General features: G+C 45.0%; 1 protein-coding gene across 1 annotated transcript in view; it reads left to right on the top strand.

Moving 5' to 3' along the window:
* Adgrv1 (adhesion G protein-coupled receptor V1) overlaps positions 1 to 19,922 on the top strand; it is a 479,349-nt gene that overhangs the window by 146,491 nt on the left and 312,936 nt on the right. The window contains exons 59-66 of the mRNA XM_004644067.2: positions 1,506 to 1,670; positions 9,940 to 10,060; positions 13,270 to 13,393; positions 14,497 to 14,635; positions 14,792 to 14,977; positions 15,350 to 15,582; positions 17,912 to 18,060; positions 19,748 to 19,914. Of these exons, the coding sequence (XP_004644124.1) occupies positions 1,506 to 1,670; positions 9,940 to 10,060; positions 13,270 to 13,393; positions 14,497 to 14,635; positions 14,792 to 14,977; positions 15,350 to 15,582; positions 17,912 to 18,060; positions 19,748 to 19,914 (1,284 nt within the window). The remainder of the gene's footprint in view (positions 1 to 1,505; positions 1,671 to 9,939; positions 10,061 to 13,269; positions 13,394 to 14,496; positions 14,636 to 14,791; positions 14,978 to 15,349; positions 15,583 to 17,911; positions 18,061 to 19,747; positions 19,915 to 19,922) is intronic.

Raw genomic sequence — 19,922 nt, 5'->3', positions numbered from 1 at the left:
TAAGTGTAGTAGCCTCCAAGTCCTGATTTGTTCTAAAATCTAAAAGTAAGGTTTGGGTTACCTAATCCCTACTGTAGGAGTTTTATTCCTCCTAAATATTGTGAGGAGTAAATGAGCTGATGCATGTGAAGCGCCTGTTCCTGGGCTTTGCTCTCAGGAAGTGTCAGCTGCTGGTTTTATTGTTGGTAGAGTAAGTGGCGTGTGGGTCAGCCCTGGAGGGTGCTGTCCAGATAGTGTATATTTCTTGATAACCTGCATTGATCTTTGGAGATGTATGTAAGATGTACAGTATCATACACCCAAAGGTCATTCTGCGTGCCTTGGTTGGTGACACAGACTAGGTTGAACTGAGGAACATCAGGAAGGTTCGCAAGTATACGCCTGACCAAATGCAGAAGCTGTCCACAGGGCAGTGTAGTGCATGGGTAAGACCCGATGTGTGAAGGAAGCTCAAAAGCATGAATTAGCTCCGGATCTCTGTTCTTGTCACCAATGCAGCAATTTCACAAGAGAATAAAATGAGGTTGTTTGACATGCTGGTCAAGCTTCTGTCTTGAAAGTGGAAAACACTGTTACATTTTGAACTTCACATCACATGGATGTTACAAGCTCACACGGTCAGCATAAGTAACAGTAGGCCAGCCAGCAGACTAAAGCGCCTGCTTAGGCAGAGCACAGCACCCGGGATTTGATCCTCAGTGTGCCGTGCCAGCCCTGCTCCCAGAGTACACTGAGACCATGATTGAGAGTGGGCGTGGTGGCGCACACCTGTAATCCCAGCACTCGGAAGGCTGAAAACAGGAGAATCACTATGTGTCCAATCTATGTAGTGAGACCCTGTTGACTCTGTAGACCTTGTACTAAATACAGAAAAAAGCACAATTAATAGCACCAGTAAATTAACATACCAAAATTTCTCTTCTATATCATGTTCCTAAGACTCCTCTTAACATTTGCATCACTAACGTTGGGAAATTTCAGACAATTTGGGGAACAGTTTAGGTCTGTGGAGACCCTGGTTGCCATCACAAAGAGCCCCCAAATCTCAGTGCCTTTATTTCCTCTTTATGTGGGTGTCCCCCACAGTGCTGCTCCTAGTTAGCAGACAGGGACAGACACCTTTTCTCCACCTGGTTCCTGACCTCCTTCAGGTCCTGGGCATCCTCTCCAGCCACCTGACAGACAGGCAGTGGGGAATGTGGAGGGCCGTGCACACGTGTCCAGCCAGAGTCAGCAGCGCAGGCCACCCCTGTGCATAGTCTTCTGCCAGGACTCAGCCATGTGCGGTGTTGGTCTGTAAGAGAGGACAGAACTGGCCAGTATTCAAGCGTCTAGGGAAGAACGGAAGTAGGGTGTGGGCAACACTCTTCCTACCAGCTGAGTATAGTGTACCATGACGAGGACTCTAAATTCAAAACCCGCAGTGATTGCACACAGAAGAAAGAGTCTGTTTCTCCTGTCGTCGTCACCATTGCTATTGCCTTACCAGCTTTTCGCTCCCTTAGGTAATGGTTGATGAGTCCCTTCCACCTGATGACCCTGATTCCTATGTGACATTGACGGTTGTCCGGTCCCCAGGAGGAAAAGGTGCTGTGCGACTTCAGTGGATGTTAGAGGACAAAGCAAAGGACACCCTCAGCCCTTTGAATGGAATACTTCACTTTGATGAGGTACAGTAAGCCCTGGGACTCCTGTCACTTTCCTCGACTTTGTCCTTGGTTTTCATTAGCAGGGAATTACTGATGAGTCCATGTTGTGACAGTATTCAGTGCTTCAGAAAGTTGTTTGACATCTGTGTACACTATGGGGCAGATCTGTCTACGCTGTGCACACGAAGCCCTACATAGCGGAACTCAGCTTGTTCAATCCCGGAGTTGCCTCTCTGCCCATCAGATTTTCCTTTTCTCCCACTTCCTGTCCTGAAGGAGGGCAGAGCCCATCAGGCAAGCCCCTCATCTAGGTGTGAGCCCAGCACCACCCTTTCTCTAGCCCCTGCATAGAGCTGCCCGCTAAGTCTGCTCAGTTTTTCTGCTTTCTGTGCTTTCTGGCTGTTCTGACCATGTGGATCTGTTACACCAACTCAAAATATTACTCGTGCACGATAGAAACACAATTTCGGAGGGCCAGGGAGATGGCTCAGTAGAATAAGCACTTCCTTGGCAAGCGCAAGGGTCTGAGTTCAATCCCTGGTTCTGCCAAAAAAAAAAAAAGAAAAAAAAAGAAAAAAAAGAAACACAATTTCAAAAAAGTCTCAAACTTTGAAAGATTAAGCATTTGTAGCACCCGTGGACACTTGATGAAGCCAGCCACTAAAAATCTAAAATAAATCATTTCAGAATAGAGAGCATATTACAATCGCGCTACATGTGTCGGGGCCTGCTGCAGTGATAACAGTGAGGGTGAACATTCCTCCTTTTTGAGAGACGTTTATGAGAGTGATGCCTCTTTCCAAAGTCTGACAGAGCCTTTGTAAAGCTTTACTGTTTATGTTCTTTTCGACACTGCCCTGGAGGACCTTGGCTAGAGTATCAGACAACCCCAGCGGACGTGGCTTTGATGGTTTCCTGGGCCTACTCCGTGTCCCCCTCCTCCTTCCCTGGCTATGCTGGGCTCTGAATCCTGAGAGAAGTTCATATGGTGAAGGCAGCTGGTATCTAATTAAGCTGACTGCCGACTTTCACGATGAATAATCTTCGCCTCACTAACGCCAAGTGATATTTATCAAAGTCCCAGCACATTTTGGGGAGGGAGATGGTGAGGTTGAGGGGAACTGACACACTGATCTAAGATACGTCTGGAGGCGCAGAAGGCCAAGGGTATGCGGCAGCTCGAAGACGGCTTAGGGAGTGGTGTTACTTTTGTACTAAGACAGCACACGGCTGGAGTGAAGAGGCTGTGCGCTCCTGGCTCTGCGACAGACAGACAGACAGACAGACAGCGCAAAGAGAAGAAAATGGAGACAAGATTTATAATCTTCTTGTGTTTTTTGCTCTTAGAATCATGTTTCAGTTGGCACATCTTTCCTAAATGGCTAAAAACAAAAGCATAAGGCAGTCAATTAAAAAGCAAAAAAAAGTATAACTCATAAAGTAATTTAAAAAAAATAAAATAACTTTGTAAGATAAGAACGGACAAACTACCATTACAACTGAGAAAATATTACACATTTTAAGACATCACTTAATATACATCTAGACAAATAAACTTAAAACTTTATGTGATATTCACTGTAGTAGATAATATAACATATATGCAATCTAAATAGATTAATTTTCTATAAATGATTAGAAAAACATTAAGAGTAGAAGATGCTCTCCATGCGATTTCACAAAGGAATTTCACCAAACATTTACAGTTAGTCATCTTTAAGTTTCATGATAGCATTTTAGCCACTCGAAAGTCTGAATTACAATAAATAAACAAGCACTTTATAAGCATCTGCATGTGCCTCGGCCTCCAACTATGAGAATAAATGACTGTCAAAAGTTTCTGTCAGCTCTGAAAAGGACACAAGATCTCTTGGTCCCTGGAACTGTTTTCTACACTCTTGACAAGACAGCAGTTTGCTCTTTCTGTAACCTAGTAACCTTTTTTTCCACAACAGTAGCCATCAAACAGGACAGAAGCACAGTTTTTGCTTCATCTCCCACCACGCCTGAGACATTGATGACTGTCTCTGACGACACTGAGTCTTGAGCCAGATGCCGCAGATGTGCCATCCATTTGTCTCTCAAATCCCAATCAGTGATGACTCAAGATTGCGTGCCCCAGCCATAATCTGAAAATTGATGACCTGGAATGAAAACAATTTGAAACTGAGAAATTAGTAACATCTCTAGAAAGATTTACATGAGCAATAATTTTCCATTTGCCTCATGTGGACAGCTAGATCTTCTTTCCAGGTTATTAGAAAGGTTTTCTGTTCTGAACGTGGGATCTATGCCAAAATGACAAATACTCTGATCTTTCCCCCATGGGTAAGGCTGTTTTCAGAGTATTACATATATCCAGAGGGTTGGGTTGACTGCTGGATAGAATCCTGTGTTCAGTGCTTGGTTACCAGCCTTGTAATTTGGTGTCCCTCTGCGCAGCAGTTCCACTGGTTCTGCATAGCCGTGTCTGCAGGCTTCACATGTCCAGGGGGTTCTTCTTTGATGTGGACAGTGTGTTCCACCTTTTCCAGCCCTGCTCTTGCTAGCACTGTGCAGGTGGCCCTCTGACCCCACAAGTCGTTCTGCTAGCAACTTATTGTTCACATTTGGCAACTGAGATCCTAGTCTACAAGAGCTGCTATACGTAGGATGTGTGCCTTACTGTACAAGATTTACTGTACAATGCTTTCTTGGGTGGCTGCAAAGTGAAATGGTGATTGTGGGTTCATGATTCCCCCACTTATGGGGAAATTCTCACCATAGTTCTGCTCAGTCTCCTGTTAGCACCAGGGTGCAGTTCTCTTGTCTTGCTGGGTAGCTGAGCTCTGTGCTCTATCGGAGTGTACTCTGCAGGGCCGACAGATGGTCCAGGGCTGATAAGTCAGCGTCTCCCCAGTGAGAGCTGTGGGGTGTCAGGAGGCTTTGTAGGTGCTCCTTGGCTCACACCTGCAGGAGTGAACGACAGAGTGCTGGACGGGGTGGAGCAGGCTGTGATGCAGTCTTGAACTTGCTTTGCTGTACGCTACAGTTAGTTTGGAAGACAGACTGGCTGTTCAGAACTGATCTGAGATGTAGGAAGGTTGGCTTTCATAATATTATCTTGAGCCATTATTGGATGTGGACCATGTGAGAGAGAGGACCCAGCCTTGCAGGAGGACCCAGCCCTGCAGGGGAACCCAGCCCTGCAGGGAGATGGGACTGTTTGGAAATGAGGCAATTTCCAAAGGAGCCTGCAGCTGTGTCCTGGAGACACTCCCAGCCGGTGGACGACGAGTCCTTTCCAGGTGGTGGCCATCAGTGCATTGCCACAGAGACGGGGGCAGGGCCGTGGTCAGGGCCGTGGTCAGGAGTGCATCCCTCCCACTCTTTCCTCAGCCTTCTTTGAATAAGCGTTGTCTCTACTCCCCATCTACCCCTGGCCCCTCCCCTGCCTGCTTCTTTCCCCGCCCCCACCGAGGAAGGCCCCAAGAATGATCACTACTGTTCCTTCCCACTCATCTTCCCCATAGCTCAGAAATTTTTCTTTTTTGTGGTACCAGGGATTGAACTCAGGACATTGCTCTTGCCAGGCAAGCATTTATTCTACTGAGCTATCTCCCTGGCCTCCAGAAATTTCTTAGCAATGTTGATTTCAGTGCAGAACAGAGGAGTGAAATGGTCCTTGATGAAAAAAAGAAACAGAAGAAGGGAAATACACAGAGAAGCAGCATTCATGCTCAGAGGCGTCATGGTGCCACCTATCATTTTTACCTCTTTTACTCTGCACTTGGGTAAGACAGCTGTAGTTTGTCCTCTGCATCACTGATCACATTTTCTGCCATGCGGTTCTACTTTATTGCTTCTTGTAAGCACTGAGCTTTGCAACTGCATTGTTCTTTGAGATTGTTATTATTATTATTATTATTATTTTGCTTTGGGTACAAGGAATTGAACTCACAACCTTGAATTTGCCAAGCAGGTGCTGTGAGATTATTCTTAAATAGCATTATTTTCATCTCTTATCTCAAACTGTCCTTCCTTCATAGTTTCTTATTCCTATTTTACAGTGTTTGTGCTCTTAAAATTTTATACGGTGTCTAGAAAACTTGTGTGCGTACTCCCCGCCTGGGCCCTTGCTCAGTGTGTGTGGGGATAAGTCTCCATTCCTGGAGCACAGGGTTCGTCTCCGCCCATTCACTCTGGTGTGATCTGAATTGATGTAAAGAGGCAGGACAGCTGGGCATGGGAGCACAGCACCCCCAGGGCAGCAGTCACCTCCTAGGGCCAGTACAGGAAATGTCCTGACCCTCCTGCATTGTCCTTATCATGTAGGCCTGTGGTGAGGACTGTATGTGTATCCTTTCATCTGCCTGGAACTGTTAACCTCCATACAAGAAAACACTGCCTGATTTCAGACACAGGTTTTAGCTTTAGGTTTTTTTTTTTTTTAAATTTTATTTTTCTGTCGCTTTGGGTCCCATATGGTGTCTACATGTGTGTTTGACAAAGGCACATCTCCCCCAGCCAACCTGCTGTCAGGTTAACCCAAAAATCTCTTTCCTGCATCTTTATGGTCTGTGTTACAGAAATATATGTGATATTGGTGTAAACCTTAAGCAGTACAGTTGGGTGCAAAAAGGTGGGGAAAATCCCCCCAAATCTCCTTGGATATCATGTTGCTCCATCCCAGAGGTAACTACTAATGACAGTTTCTTATACATCCTTCCAAAAACTTCCTATGCATATTCAAGCATATGCATCTTATTCTTACACAAATGGAAGTTTAGTCTGCAATCTGTGCTGTAACTTGCTCTTTTTATTTCACAATTTATCATAAACATTTATTTTACAGACTAACCAAAATCTATTGCATTGAAAGCTGGTTGCCTGCGTTTGGTTGCCTTGATTCTTCTCTGAACGCCTTTGTTCCTAACACTGTGTTTCACCATGGCTTTTAGGGTTTCCTGCATATCTTCTCTGTCTCTTTGTAGTTGTCATTTCTGCCAGTGTTTGACCTCCCTGGTGCCTTTTTCTGGAGAGTTTGTGTGCTGTCACAGACTTCTTCTGACACCTCAAATTGTATGGTTTCCACCTACCTGAGTTCGTCTCAGACCGGGTTCTGTGTGCTGTTGGAAATAACCACTCAAAAACTATAAGGGCTGTAGTCTTTTAAATTGAGATAGACCTTAATTCAAATTTTCGCTCCACCATTTAATGCCATCTGACTTTAAGAAAACCCGTTCATTTCTCATGTTGGTTTCCTAAATGCAAAATGGTGACAGTGACGCTCAACCTGAGAGTCTGCACAGGTTGTGGGAAATTATGTTTGCGAAGAGACTGACCCACTTCCTGACCTTAGGAAGCAGCTATAAGCCAATTCTGAAATAATAAAAAAGTCCAGTGCAATAGCATAGTGCCCCTTAACTCAACATGGCGAAGCTCAACTCCTTCTCTACACTGTGTGATTGCAAGTAAGCAGCTTTGAATTTCAGGAAGCGGGGAAGCAGTCTTCCCGAGGAAGCCTCGAGTGCCATTTTCCTGAATGACTGCTGTGCTGCAGTTCTGCAGCAGAGTAGTATGTATTCGGAATTTCAAGAGGAAAAAGCGCTGTTCACATTGACCTGGGAACATCTTGATTGAACACAGAAGGCTCTTTGTGCAGGATATTTCATAAACCTTACTTGCAATTTAAAACCTCTACTAGGTTGGCCAAATAGCTCAGCAGATTGAAGTGCCTGTGAGCAGCTGCAGGGGCCAGGGGTTCAATCCCAGGCCTGCAGTGCTGGCCCCACCCCCACTCCCAGGGGCACACTGTGATGGTGATTGAGATTGAGACTGGGCGTGGTGGTACACACCTGTAATACCAGCTCTTGGGAGGCTGTAAACAGGCGGATCACTACTAGTCCGATCTAGTAGTGAGACCCTGAACACCCTGTAGACCCTTCCATAAATACAAAAAATAAAAAATAAAATAAAACCTCTACTAGAAGTTTTCTGAATTCATTTCCTTGTAAAACTTTTTGGCCATCTTTTTACCCCAGGGCGTTTCTTGCTGTTCTTTGTCACCAGGGGTCCCAAAACACTGACTGGGAATCGCCCCCACCTCGCCCTTCCCAGTGTCACTCATTGTCTGTTTCTTAGAGAAGCAGAGATGGTAGCACATGAAGTGCTGGCTCCCTTAGACAGCAGGAAACAGGCACTGTCCACGCATGGAACACTGCAGAGTTTTGTGATTCAGGGTCCCGTTGGTTTTCATTGCTCCTGCTGCTGTGCTGGGAATTTACCCACGCACTGAGATCTGCTGTGCCCAGGCCCCGTCAGCACGACCGATCCATCCCTGCTCATCTGTGCACGGAGACAGTGATGGGAACTTCATGCTGCGAATGTGCTCGCTGTCGGCTGAGGGGGAACACGCAGTGCCTTGTTTTAGCTTGCACAGAGTAGACGAGTGTCTTTTCCAAAGTGCCATGCAGTGTTTTATTTTGTGCTTTTCATTGGTGATGTCACTGTTTAAAACGGCCCCCAGGCAGAGAGCTTGGGCTTCAAAACAGGAGGGGCTGTGGGGTGTTGTAAGCGGAGACACGACTGTGTGCTCCATCATTGCCCCGCAGGATGAGCTGCACCGCTTACTCCACACAGAGACGTGTTACAGTGACCCGGACTTTCTGTCAACGGGCCCATGTCTGTGAATGACCACAGAAGGTCCGGGCATTGATTGTGAGCTAAAGCAAATTCAGTGAGTGTGCAATTCAGAAACACAGAATTCAGGCATAACTAGAAGCACTTCTATGTAAAAGCAGTAGCACTTCAGGGAGATAACACACACACAAAGATGTACATACAGCGGTGCTCATGCGATACTACTTAAGAGATGACCAGGGTTGGATTTGTATTGCAAATGTATAAATGCAAAGCAGGGAATCTCCAGCTATCAAAAGGTAAGTTGTGGCTAGAGAGAGAACACAGCAGGATAAATCCCTACCTGGAAAACACAAGGTCCTGAGTTTGATCCCTGGTACCAAAAAAACAAAGGTAAGTTGTATCTGCCTGCATAAACAGGACAGCTCTTCAGCGGTAGGTGGTGAAGGACAAGTGAAGAAGCAGACACATTTATGAATGAATGACAAGATGGAGGGTTGACAGAAGAGATTGGAACATGCAAGGCCAGATGTGTTGGTGACATCAGTAGCCCACCGGCCCTGGAGGCTGAGGCAGGAGGATTCCTTGGGCACTGGAGATGAGGATTAACAGGGAAGAGTAGTGAGACCTCATCTCAGAAATAGAGTAAAACAAGCACACAAAAAAAGAAATGCCCAGGCAAGGTGACAAAAAGAATAAATAAAACTCAAAGGCCTTCTGTTGTCCAGTGGAAATGGTGCTGCCGAACTCCAAGCAGGAGAGAACATGTGTGAGGCGGGAGTTCCGAGTGTGCTGTATCCCTGTGTCCCAGCTGCCAGAGGCCAGGATGGGAGGGTCACCCGACTCCACGAATTTGAGGCCAGTCTGGGCAGCACAGTGAGAGCCTGTCTGTAAAGAAACGAATTAAATTGTTATGAATTTGCAGTAATCGAGGAAAAGTAAAATGTAACTGTAATGCATTCAGCAAAAAAAACAAGTGGAATATATACGGTAATGAAGAAAAGATCTTCAGGGGAAAGTAAAAGAAAAACCAAAATACATACACAAAACACCAGTGTCCTGGGGGAAGCCCAGGTTTTCCTGGGATTAGGCCCCCTGGGTGCTGCTTTCAGGACTGGGCAGTGCTGTTACTAACTGAACCCTGAACGCTGATGAAGCCCACTAGGAGGGGACGCCCAGCGGTGACAGCAGTGGGGCTCTCCAGACTGTCGGCCAAGGCTGGCTGGGACCTGGGCTGGTGGAGCTGTTTTTCCTTTGAGTGAAGCCAGCTGTCCCTAGGGTATTTAATCTGTGACTTCTGTTTGTTGACATTTATGATGTGCCCACTTAGCTCTCTACAGTTGGACCTTTGGTGGCTGAAAACTTTTGTTAAATGTGGGCAATGCACTAATCTTTATTTTTCTCATTAAAAGTCTGAGTGGAATTCAAGAATATTAGGAATAATCAAATGCTTTTTTTTTTTTTTTTTCCCGGAACCAGGGATTGAACTCAAGCCCTTGCACTTGCAGGGAAGCGCTTATTCCACTGAGCCATCTCCCCGGCTCAAATCCTTTTTTTGTATGGTAGCCAAAATACTAGGTGACAAAAAGGGCACACTTTAAAAATGTTTTTGGTCACAAACCCTGCTCCATCATCACAATGTGCCATTGGTCCCTCTCTGTGGCTGCAGACGGAGTCCCAGAAGACCATCGTTCTGAGCGTGCTCCAGGACGCCGTGGGGCAGCAGGACAGGAGCTTCACCATTCAGCTGATGGCGGCGGGGGACGAGGTAGAGATCTCTCCGGGAAAGGGTAAGAGAAACCCACATTTTTGCAAATTAAAAACTTGATTCTCAGAAAAAGTAATCAGATAATCAGTAGTTGCTGTGATAGGCAATGTCCACTTGTATAATTTCTAAAATGTCTACCAAAACGTAAGGATATAATTTTCTACCATTTGACAGATAAGGGATTTTTAAAATCAAGATTATAATACACAACTTCGGTGGGGTCGTAGGTCAAACATTTCATGCCACTTAGCTCCCATATTTTTTTACTAAAGATGGACCTTATAGTAATGTTTGTATAATAAAACATGGAAACTTCCTGAAGATTCCAACAGCAAGAGACTGGATAAAAGGTGGCAGGAAACTGATGTGACAGAACAATCAGCTAATTACATGACATGTTAAGTATACTCAATTTCATGAGTGGTCATTATGTTAAGAAAATAGACTTCACAACAGTATAGTCAGTGTAATTCCATTTGTTATCATGTGCATGTCTTACATGAGTTTGAAGTTATTTATTTAAAATGTCAATAGTGGGTTTTGCATACCTATTTTTTAAGTTATTCATAATGATCACATTACTTTTAATATTTTAAAACTTAATATATTACCACATTTGATATTATAGTCTAACTATACTCCTAAAAACTGGTTACTTACTAAATTTTCTGTTATAATTTCTGTTTACCTATGTTCTGTAGGATGATTTGTTTTTTGGATCAGTATAGAAAGGATAAATGATGGCTCAGGTATGTGATATTCAGACAGATAGTGATGTTAAGCTGAACTGCCTCTGTTATAGGACAATAATGTCAGTAAGCTTCTCTTCTGGATGTTTAGAAAGTCTGCAGACCAAAAATTTGACAGATAGATGGGCTAAAAAGATAGCTAATATTTTGGCCCTAGCCCTTCAAGGTCAGTGAGGACTGAGGACATAAGAGAACCTCTGCTGTGACATCCTGTAACTCAGTGGTGTCCCAGATTTTCTGATCAAGGGGACTATGGGGCCACAGAGGAAAGTGATTGACAATGCATAGTGTGCCTAAGGAGAGTCACCTAGAGAGAAAAAAGTCTCTCAGGCTTTCACAGAGAGCAGGTATGTCAAGCAATGGCCATGACTCATCCAGATGGCTGACACTGACTAAAGATCCACAAGGTGCTGTACATGGTTCCAGGGTAAATCCTGAGGGGATCTGACTGACCTTATCAGATAGCAAAAGTTGCATTTTTAGTTATATAGGTCTTGCTTTAACTTGATCTTAACCATCCAGCAGAAAAGTGTAACCACGAGGTATAAAAAGTAAAGCTATATTAATATGCTGAGCTGTAAAAGGCTCAAATCAGCAACTTTGGACAACTGCCAGTTGTGCTGGTAACTCACTACTACTATGGACTATTGGACTATATTGATTTATTTTGCTGAATTCAATACTTACAATATTTGGACTGGCATCAAGTATGAAAAGGTCCTTCAAAGACTTCTCCAGATACAGCTTCTCTAACAGCAATGGAACACCCATCTCTGACAAAACAAAATAGGGGATACAAATAAAGGGCCATTTTGTAGTGAAAAAAATATTTGTATATACAAGGTAGTTAGGATATATAGTTTATTTTTCTTAGTTCAATGAGAAGAAAGGTTTGTACTAATCGTGTTTAGACAAGGTATGTCTACGTCTTGTCCTCTGAATAACTACTGCAAAGACAACAATATGCAATGTATTATTGTAACTGGCCTACTAACGTGTTGTGAAACTGTCTCATTGCTATTTTATCTTTTTTTCTTATTAAAATGAATAAAAATATAAAAAGAATCAAGAAAAAAGGATAAATGATTCTCAAATGATTTTATTATGCTAGAAACAGCACTAACAATAAAAAAATGGCCTAGAAACTTTGTACATGCTTGGTAGTGTTACATGTCCTTTTTGTTATCAAAATTCCATCCTGTGCAGGGGTCTATGATTCAAATTAAATTCTGTGAAGAAGAAAACTCAAAATTGTATAGTATCCCCGTATGTACAGAAGGTCGCTTTCTTCCAGCTCGTTGACCTCGAGCCTTCTTGGCAGACCCGCTGTGTTAGTCAGTGTTCCGTCACTATGACACAGTATGCGAGAAAAGCAATTTATAAGAAGAAGAGGCTTGTTTTGGCTCATGGTTTGTGAGGTTTCAGTCCCTGGTAGGCAGGCCACGGCCCTGGGACTGTGACAAGGCAGCTTGTCAAGGCAGAGGTGTGGAACACAGCCAGCTGCTTATTATGGTGGCTGGGAAGTAGAGAGGAAAGTGGGGCAGGGTCCCAGTGTCTCCCTCAAGGCCCGGCACACGCCAGTGCCTGGCTTCCTTCCTTCAGGCCTCGCCTCCTGGTGCTCCCACTGCCACCTTCCTTCAGCACCATGGGCGGGGCGGGGCGGGGTGGGGCGGGGCGGGGGGAACCAGCCTCGCAGGTAGACCTCTGAGGGACGGCGGGGCTCTAGCTGTAGCAGCTGTCCAGGAAGCGCCTCCTTCTGCTGTATTCTTCCATCACTCTCAAGTTAGTTAACTTAGAGACATTCATCCTGTTAAAATGATAATTGATGTCATGTAGGCTAATTTGACACAGAAATAATGCATCAGAGAGTAAAGTAAAATCTGCATCAAAATAAAAACTCTTAGGATAATTGTGCCTGACATAATTGCACATGGCCAACGGTACCCTTGATTTCATTAACCACTGCCCGAGAACATGAGAGTATAACCCAGTTCTGTTTTTCATGATATCCTCATGTACGCTTCTAGAGAAACTTTCAAGTTACTGCTATATTAGAATATAGATACTCAAATTCCTTGATATGGTTTTTATTTCTATTTTAATAAATATTTGACACAGTTTTAGAAATGCTTTTGGCCAAGTGGTAGTAAAATTAAAATTAAAACACTGCCCCAGAATTCTGGCTTTTGCCATGTAGCGGGCTCGTTGTGTACATAGCCAGGTGCAGTGAGATATAAAATGCTTTCTGTAGAACTGAATCTTTATAGATGGCACAGGAACACTAGCTTAGCCTGGGTTGAGACCAGCGTCACTGCCTGCATTTCCTACCCTTTCATTAAGCTTGAATCTTAGGCAGGTTTCCTCATTTTTTCAAGCTGGAATGCGGACATTGGTGCCCCATTTATATGATGGTCTTGCAAACGCAGTAGTGTGGTCTTTCTGCAGATGTTGTTGGTAACAGCATCGTGTCATCTTCACGCAGGTAGAGCATCCATCATCCTGAGGGGTGAGAAGGCAGCGTCGGGGGAAGTTGGGATCGCTCTGACGTCCAGGCATGTCCTCATTGGGGAGCCCTCGGCCACGTACAATGGCACGGCTGTTATCAGGTACAGGCTTCAGAACCGTCCTGTGCTGGTAGGGCTTGTGAAGTTTTGTTGCAGTGAGCCGGCTTAGTGTATTGTTCGCAGTAAATCCTGGTATTTGTGCGTGATCGCTGTGTGCTGGCAGCACTACATAGAGAGCAAAACCTGAGACAGAGATTGAACAGGAGTGATCTGGGTCACGAAGTGGTTTGGGTTATTCGTCCAACCCATACCTAGAAGTATGTAGAGGTGGGGCCGGGAGGTCTGTGACTTCAGCCCCTCTGTTCTGTGTGAGCACCGGATCGCGGTGACCTCCTCTCCACGCTTGTGCCGCTGGGCTACAGAAGCATTCTTTAGCGAATTGTCCAGGGCAGTTTGATTCCGAAGGGCTCCCACATCACAGCCTTTCCTAGAACTAAGTTAGTACCATTGTGGAGAGTTTTTCTCCAAAATTCACTTGTGAAAAGTGGAGCAGCTTTCGTTGAAGCCTCCATGGTATTTTTTCTTTTTATTATTTACCCAAAGGCAACAGATTAGCCTTTCTATTGTTTGCTCATATGTGAAATATTTACTGCTTTTTGGTCAGTACAGGCCAGGTCTGTGGCTTACACCTGGTACACCAGCACTGAGGAATGCTGAGGCAGGAGGTCACAAGTCTGAGCCTAGCTTGGGCAGCTTAGTAACGTAAGAGAGACCCTGTCCTTGAAGGAAAGAAGGGATGAATGAAGGGAAGGAGAGAGGAAAGAAGAGAGGGAGGGAGGACAGAAGGAAAAACAGTGCAACAGAGGTTCTGGGTTCAATCCTCAGTACAGCCAAAAAACAGCAGAAAAAACTTCGTAATGTTGCTCATATTTTTTTTTCTTGTGTATCAGTGAAAATGTATAAATATTTCTACTTATTCCTTTAAACCTGTTCTTGGTGTTCACCTTTGCCAGCATGCCTGGCATGATAGAATTACTACCTCACTACTTTAGTTGATACTGTCTTAAAATTCTAAGACTTTATTTTCATTTATAGTTGACTGATGAACTTATTTTAAAGCATAATATTCTTGAAAGACACAGCCAATATATAGGTAAAGTGCCAAGAAGAAGCTATGTTGAATGGCCACTTGCATGTCGTTACAGCCTTGTCCGTGGCCCTGTGCTCTGGGGAGAGGTGACAGTGTGGTGGAGAATCTCCCCTCCTTCCACGGGGGAGTTTGCTGAAACTGTGGGGAAGCTGACCATGCAGAATGGACAGTCGGCGGCCACCGTGGTCATTCAGGTGCAGTGCTGCTGGCTTGTGTGCATGCATGCGTGTGCGTGTGGTTTTGGCCTGGGCAGATTCACATCACAGACTTAGTTGCTGTCATTCATGTGACAGATGCTTTCCTTTACATCCTCTGGATCCTACTGCTGAGGGCCTTCTGTCCTTCCGTAGGCATTGAATGATGACATACCTGAGGAGAAGCGTTTCTATGAGTTCGAACTCATAGACATCAGTGAGGGTGCGGGGCTGCGCACCTCCAGCCGCACAGCCAACATCACCATGGTGGCCAGCGATGACCCCTATGGCCACTTTGCCTTTTCCCAGGAGCAGCTCCAGGTGTTGGAGGAAGTGCAGAAGGTAGGTAGAAAGTACTCAAAGTCTTACTGTTGTTCTTGCTTTTGATATTATGAGTGATGCAAAGGCATTTCTGGGTTCGTATTCCCAGCTGTTCTCATTTGCAGAGTGTGGTGGGGCACACCTGAGCCCTAGCATTCAGGAGGCTGAGGCAGCAAGATCACTGTTACAGTGAGTTCAAAGCCAGTCAGAGCTACATAGTGAGACCCGGACTGAAAAAAAAAAAAAAATTAGAAATACATATTTTTCATAAAGATTTATTTGCTAACATCTCTATTTTAACGTACAATTTATTTGTGGTTTAGGTCTCACTTGCACCTAATCTTTGTAAGTACGGTGTCTCACTGGGGACAGTGCTGTCTGCCTTTCACACAGGTGAACATCACGGTGGCCCGGGCAGGCGGCTCCCTTGGCCTGGTGATGCTGTGGTTTGAGACAGCTGGTGGCACCGCAGACGCAGGCCTGGACTTTGTCCCCGTGGCTGGGCAGCTGCTCTTTGAGCCAGGAGAGCTGGTTAAAGGGCTGCAGGTTGAGGTCCTTGACGATGACCACCCGGAAGGCCCCGAGGACTTTTCTCTAGCAATTATGAAGGTGGAGCTCCAGGGAAGGTAAAGAAGGTGAACAACATAGGGAGGGAAGAGAGGGGAGGAGAGGTGGGGGAGAGGCAGCGGAGGATGGGGAGGGGCTGAGGAAAAGCGTGGACAGAGACGTCTTCCTTGGTGTAAGGCAGTTAGTTCTTCCTTTGCCCTCTGTCTCATCTGTGTGTTATTAAAATGGCACAAGAGGAAAATTAGGATGGAGACTCGCTGTTGCTGTTTGTGGCTTTCTGAGTTCGCCTTCTCTCCCAAAATGGACAGTAGGTGGTGGAATGCAGGCAGGGCAGCGGGGCCGACTCAGCCCAGTGTCATTACCTGGGGAAGAGGCGTCCAGCTGCTCGCCCTGGAGGTCAGCGTGCCACCCCAGCTCTGGCCCGCGGCAGTCCCAGTGTGCCTCATTTGCTGCTGTGTCCCCAGCCCTGCTATCTGCTCTGTGCAGATGACACAGGTGTGTGTCAAGCTGCCGCTTCCCAGTAGGAAACTAACTCCAAGACAGTTGGCAGTTCACGCACAGCGTGTGTTCAGGGAGGATCACAAATAAGCACACTGCCACTGAGCATGGGGGCACACACTGCCACTCTGCAGCTGCAGCAGAAAGACGTCACCTTTGAGGCCAGCCTGAGCAATTTAGTGAGAACCGCTTTAAAAATGGGGAGTGGTAGAGTGCTTTCCTGGCATGCATGGGGACCTGGTCCAATCTCAGTGCTGAAAAATGGAAGGCAGGCAGGCAGGCTGTTAAATTAACCACAGGAGCCTCAGAGTCACTTTCATCCCCTCCCTAATGGGGTAGACGGGGCTGAAGCGTGGTCCACCCGTGAGCACAGTGCCAGGCGGGTGACTGCCAGGCCCTCTGCCCAGGTAGCTCTCAGGACACGGGGCCTCCTGCAGCAATCGTGTTTGCTCGTGTGGAAACCTGAAAGAAATGTTTCCTGTGCCTGAGAACATTTTTATATCTGTTATACGACTATTATGCTGCAAACATCTTCACAATTAGAAGACTTCCGAGTGGCTCAGGTAGAGTATGGAGCCTACCAGCTTAGATTCCTCAGACTCCCTTCTGTGTCTGGCAGTGGAATTGAATTTCTGAGCATATGAAATAAGTGAAAATTCAAACTGGACCCAAATTAAATTATATGTATTTAATTTGATACATATAATTATTATAGCACACTAAGGGTGAAAATTGTACTTGTATTGTTAACTTGGAAATTTTTAGCCCTCAAGCTTACACTTTGAAAAAAGCAGTTTCTGGTGAAGTTTAATTCTGAGCAACACGTTTTTCTTTCCAGATAGTTATTAGAGTTTCTTTGCTCTAAAAAAAAAAAAAAAAAAAAAAAAGGAAGTATAATTCAGTGTTTCTTCTTTTGCCGATCTGAGAGAGCCCTTACTGCACTGGTCCCCACTTTCAGTACTCAGCTGACCTACTGCACGCCCGCCACAAGGCTGTGCCGCTTCCCAGCCGCTGTCAGTCTTTACTGTGCTCATGTTGGTGTCTATGTAATCTTACCCACCAGCTTTCCACCTATAGGTGCAAAGGGGGGCAAAAGAGCAGATCAGCAGAATTTGGGAACTGAAAGACTAAAATGTTTTAGTATAATTTTTTAGATTCAAGAACTAAAGTGATATGGCCAGCGAGCTAGCTCAGCGGACTAAGTGCCTCCTTAAGCGAGTGTAGGGACTGAAGTTTGATCCCTGGCACCACAGGCTGTGCTGGCCCCGCCCCTGGGGGAGTTGAGCTGGCCACCGAGATGGGACATGGTGGCACACACCTATAATGCCAGCACTGGGAGGAGGATCACTGGGTCCAAGCTGTGCAGTGAGACCCTGTACCAAATACATTAAAAATAAAAAGAAACCTGAAGTGATGTACAGCTCTAAGAAATGAAAACTTGATATAAATGATACTGATGTAAACATATTTTTTGCTGAAATGTCATCACACAAACTGTCCTCCATGGTATAGAGGCACTGATTATATTAAAATGCTTCCTTGAACCTTGGTGATTTATCTTGAAACCTGATGGGTGGAAGGACACATTTTATATCTTTCAAGAAACCCTGTTGTCCTAACCCTGGAAACTCAAGTGCAGCTGCTTTATTATTTTTCATTGTAAGGGACCTAGTACTTCAGAATAGGCACCAATAATTGGAAACAGCACAAAAATCTTTAAAGTATTTCAGGGGAAAAAAGATTATGTTAGCATTTAGGATCTTTAAAAGCATCACTATATAATAGAACTAAGGGATAGGAGCTAAGAGGACCTTTTAGTTTGTGCTAAGTAATAATGTTTTCATGTCATTCTATTTTGTTTTAAATTTTTATTTCTTATGATTTTGCAAGAGGGTATGATTTTACCATCCAAGAAAATGGACTTCAGATAGATCAACCTCCTGAAATAGGAAACATCTCCACTGTTCAAATCATAATAATGAAAAATGATAACGCAGAAGGCATCATTGAATTTGACCCGAAGTATACGGCCTTCGAAGGTAGGTTGAGCCAGCATGCGCTGAACTGCAGAGCAGCTGTATGTGGCATGCAGCCTGAATTCCTATGCTTACATTTTCATGGTTTGGCGTGTGTGTACACGTGTGTCTGTGTGTGTCCATATACACCTTCATACAGTGTCTGAATATATTTTTTCATTTAACCTTTAGGTAGCCTTGAATTTTTCTACATATGGTAAAGCCAAATGCATGATTAAAAATTATGAAAGAAAAAGCAAATAATAATAATGGAGTGACTGAATCTAAATTATGTTTCACTTTAGGATTTTTTAAATACTTGCTGTAACTTTCCTGAAACCTTATCTAAGGAGACATTTAATTTCCCACAGGATCATCAGTTGATGAGTTTGTGCTTTCTGGTGAGGATCACCTTTGAGAGGGGCATTTTCCTGCCCTCAGGGGCAGGCAGCTGGTGGCTGTCTGATTTTGCTTTCTTTGGGCAGCTGCAGTCGGAGCTGGCCTAATGGAGCCAGAGTGCCCCAAATTCATGGCTCTGTTCTGCCCACGTACAGATGGTTCCCTTTCTAGGAAATTATTTTATTCAAAGGCAGAATATAGCTTCTGAAATAAACGTGTTGCCTTGTTCATGCAATTTATTTATTGGCTTCATTGCCTCCATTAAAATTCTTTATTATCTACCCGTTTTTAAAGCTCATCAAAAACCACTTTAGGAGTAAATTTGTGATGGCTTTATGGGGCAGTCACAGAAGACATTACTACTTCGTGAATTTCTCTCCAGTAGGCAAAGTCACGTTTCATCTTTGCATTAAGAAATACAACTTGGACTCGCTCTTCTGTTCACTGATTTTCGGTAGAGTTGGGAGAGATTTTGAGTAGAAGCTTTAGCCCTGGATATGTAAGCCCTGGTAAAATCATATTTTGGTGTACAGATTTATCAGCTCAATAAGAAATAAAGGTATTTTTAAAAGCACTTTTAAATTGAAATCAAATGTGAGTATGCATTTTCATATCCATAAGTAGATTTTGTTGGACTTAAAAATAGTATAATTTTTAGATGTAAACTTTTACAATACTCATGACATAAATAACACTAAGTTCATTTATTTGTATTATATTTCAACTACATGTGCACAAGAATCCACAATGTCTTCCCTTCTCATATTTTCAGTATTTTTGTGTTCATCTTAACATTTTCCTAGTAGAAGTTATTTATTTGTACAGGGCACATAAAGAAAAAACAATGCCTATAATAACGACTAGGTGTGTAAATTCTCTTACTCATCACCATCTTTTGTCATCGAACAAACTGTAAGCTTCCTTAAAAAGTCAGGGCCATCCCCTTTTCCCTAGTAACCCCTTTGGTGTTGTACCAGGGATTGGGCCCAAGGTCTTCACACTGCGCCACCTCGGCCGCCGCCCACCCCCTCCCTACCTTAGGGACAAGGTCTGGCTCAGTCCCTCCACTGCCCAGCCTCGGCCTGCCAGTGCTGGGATCCTAGTCGTGCCCACCCCACCCCACCCCACCCCACCCCACCCAGCCGCACTGATCATTTTATACTGAGAAGGGCAGAAAAATGGAGCCTTAGAGCCACAGAGCACAGAGCCACGGCGCCTTGCGGCCGCCCTGGCCGCTCCCCCTTCTTTCACTTGGCGGCCTTCTCCGGGAGCCGCTCTGCGCGCACGCGCTCACCCGGCCGGTTCCGCGCAGTGGAGGACGCGGGGACGGTGGCGATCCCGGTGCTGAGGCTGCGTGGGACGTACGGCCGCGTGACGGCCGAGTTCGTGGCTCACAGCCCCTCCGCGGTCCCGGGAGGCGTGGACTTCACCCTGCACGGCGCCTCGGTGGTCACCTTCCAGCACGGGCAGAACCTGAGTTTCATCCA

The sequence above is a fragment of the Octodon degus genome, unplaced genomic scaffold, assembly GCF_000260255.1.
Source record: "Octodon degus isolate 3935 unplaced genomic scaffold, OctDeg1.0 scaffold00190, whole genome shotgun sequence".
In the NCBI taxonomy this organism is placed as follows: domain Eukaryota; kingdom Metazoa; phylum Chordata; class Mammalia; order Rodentia; family Octodontidae; genus Octodon; species Octodon degus.
The sequence above is the reverse complement of the archived record's forward strand: the minus strand, read 5'-3'. Positions and strand labels throughout refer to the sequence as shown.